The sequence below is a fragment of the Cyprinodon variegatus genome, unplaced genomic scaffold, assembly GCF_000732505.1.
Source record: "Cyprinodon variegatus isolate N-32 unplaced genomic scaffold, C_variegatus-1.0 Scaffold5286, whole genome shotgun sequence".
Classification (NCBI taxonomy): domain Eukaryota; kingdom Metazoa; phylum Chordata; class Actinopteri; order Cyprinodontiformes; family Cyprinodontidae; genus Cyprinodon; species Cyprinodon variegatus.
In genome coordinates, this window is record NW_015155739.1 from 1 (window position 1) to 1,966 (window position 1,966).

At 45.3% G+C, this 1,966-nt stretch overlaps 1 protein-coding gene across 1 annotated transcript; it reads left to right on the forward strand.

Annotated features, from left to right (window-relative positions):
• The first annotated feature begins 379 nt into the window (after positions 1–379).
• LOC107081469 (AT-rich interactive domain-containing protein 4A-like) lies at positions 380–1,740 on the forward strand. Its single transcript, XM_015369642.1, has 4 exons — positions 380–568; positions 754–851; positions 941–1,175; positions 1,304–1,740. Exons 1-4 carry the CDS (start codon positions 395–397, stop codon positions 1,520–1,522), a joined length of 726 nt encoding a protein of 241 aa, XP_015225128.1. The 5' UTR covers positions 380–394; the 3' UTR covers positions 1,523–1,740.
• Positions 1,741–1,966: the final 226 nt, after the last annotated feature.

Genomic DNA, 1,966 nt, shown 5'->3' on the forward strand with positions numbered 1-1,966 from the left:
ATCACCACCCACACCTGTTAATGGACCAATCACTGGAACCATGGTAGCTGCTCCTTTAAGGCAGGGCTGCAATCACCATGAAATGTGTTTTAGGGATAAAGTTCATTTTCTAGGCAAATATTGACTTTGCAATTAATTGCTGTTACGCTGATCACTCTTTAGAACATTCTGGAGTTTATGCAGATTACTGTTATAAAAACTGAAGCAGTTGACTTTGGAAATATTAACATTGAATCATTCTCAATACTTTTGGCCATGACTATATACTAAGGTTTTTAAAAAGTTAAAGGTTCATAGAATTGAAATCCAGCCAGAACTCCAGTTAACCGGCTTATTTAAAGCATGTACATTTTCTGATCCTCCAAAAGGAACCAGGATTGGAATCGTTGAAACGATGCCGAACGCTGATCGTCTGAACTGCAGCTGTTTTTGTTTCCTGATTAGTTGGTTTAATGTGTTCCTCTCTCTCTCAGGGACTCCCATCAACAAGCCCCCAGTGTTGGGCTATAAGGACCTGAACCTATTTAAGCTCTTCAGGCTGGTCTACCAACTGGGAGGCTGCCGCAAGGTGAGGGAGGCGATGTGTGACTGATTAGAGTAGTGTGTCAGTTGAGTGATGATACCCAGAAAGTTTCGCATTCTGGACTGAGATCCTGATGATTCTCTTGGCTGTCTGACAGAACAGGTTTGGAGCAGCGTCCTGATAGAGGAATCCTCTAGCTTCACTCAGGTTCTCATCTGTGTCTGTTTCAGATCGAGTCCGGCACGGTGTGGAAGCAGGTCTACATGGATCTGGGGATCCCTATACTCAACTCTGCTGCATCCTACAATGTTAAGACGGCCTACAAAAAGTAAGACCTGCTGGAGTGCAGCTGAGAACACCTGCTGAGCTCCATGTCTGTTCGGCTTCATGTGACGTCCCCCTGCTATCTGCTCTCAGGTATCTGTTTGGGTTTGAGGAGTACTGCTGCTCAGCCGGCATCACCTTCAGAACCATCCACCACAACGACCCCCTTCCCAGCACCACGATGAGCTATCATAAAAAAGGAAAAGGTGATGTAAAGGAGTCCTTCATGACACCACTGAAAGAGCATTTTGCTGAAGACAAGAAGGAGGAGGCAGATTCAGAGAGCGAGAGCGAAAAGGAGGTGAAGGAGAGACATTCATCGCCCAGGGTGAGAATCGGCTCTTTGTTTTCATTTCAGTGATTCAGCTCAGGGATAGTTTAGAGCAACTCAAAAGGGGAATCTGACCTGATGTGTCCTTTGAAACTGAAACGGATTTCTGATTCGTCTGACTGTAGGGAAGGAGGAGGGGGGGCGTGGGGAGTCGGGGAAAACTTCCCGCCAAACCAGAAAGTACCGGACGGGCAGCAGACGCCACTGAGGAGCAGCAAAGAGAGGTGAGGAGGCGCAGCAACAGGAGACCGGATGACTCTGAGAAAGGCTCTGATGAGGAGGAAGAGGATGACGATGACGAGGAGGATGACGAAGGGGAGGAAGAGAGAAGAGGACAGGGGTAAGATTCTGATAATGAATTGGTAAATATATTAGCTCTGTGTAAAGCCACATCTCTATTGCAAACTTAAAGGTGAGGAGTGACCCTGTTTGTCTAATGACATTTGTTCTAAATTAAACACAATCCAGTAAAATATTGAAAGAAATAGATTCAAGCTCATTCATAGGTTTGACTATATGGGGCTGAATTGAGGTTCTGAGGGCAGATTGTCTATAAAACGCTGTCTAGGCAACGCAGCCAGTTGCATCAATAAAAGGAGCGAACATGGATGTGAGTGCAGATATTAAGAATGAAGAAAAGAGAGAGGAAAAGGGGTCCCTATGTCCTCCAGCAGTCTAAGCCTATAGCAGCAGAACTATAGAGATAGATCAGGATAACCTGAGCCACTCTAACTAGAAGCTTTATCAAAAAGGAAAGTTTTAAGCCTAGCCTTAAAAGTAGACAGGGT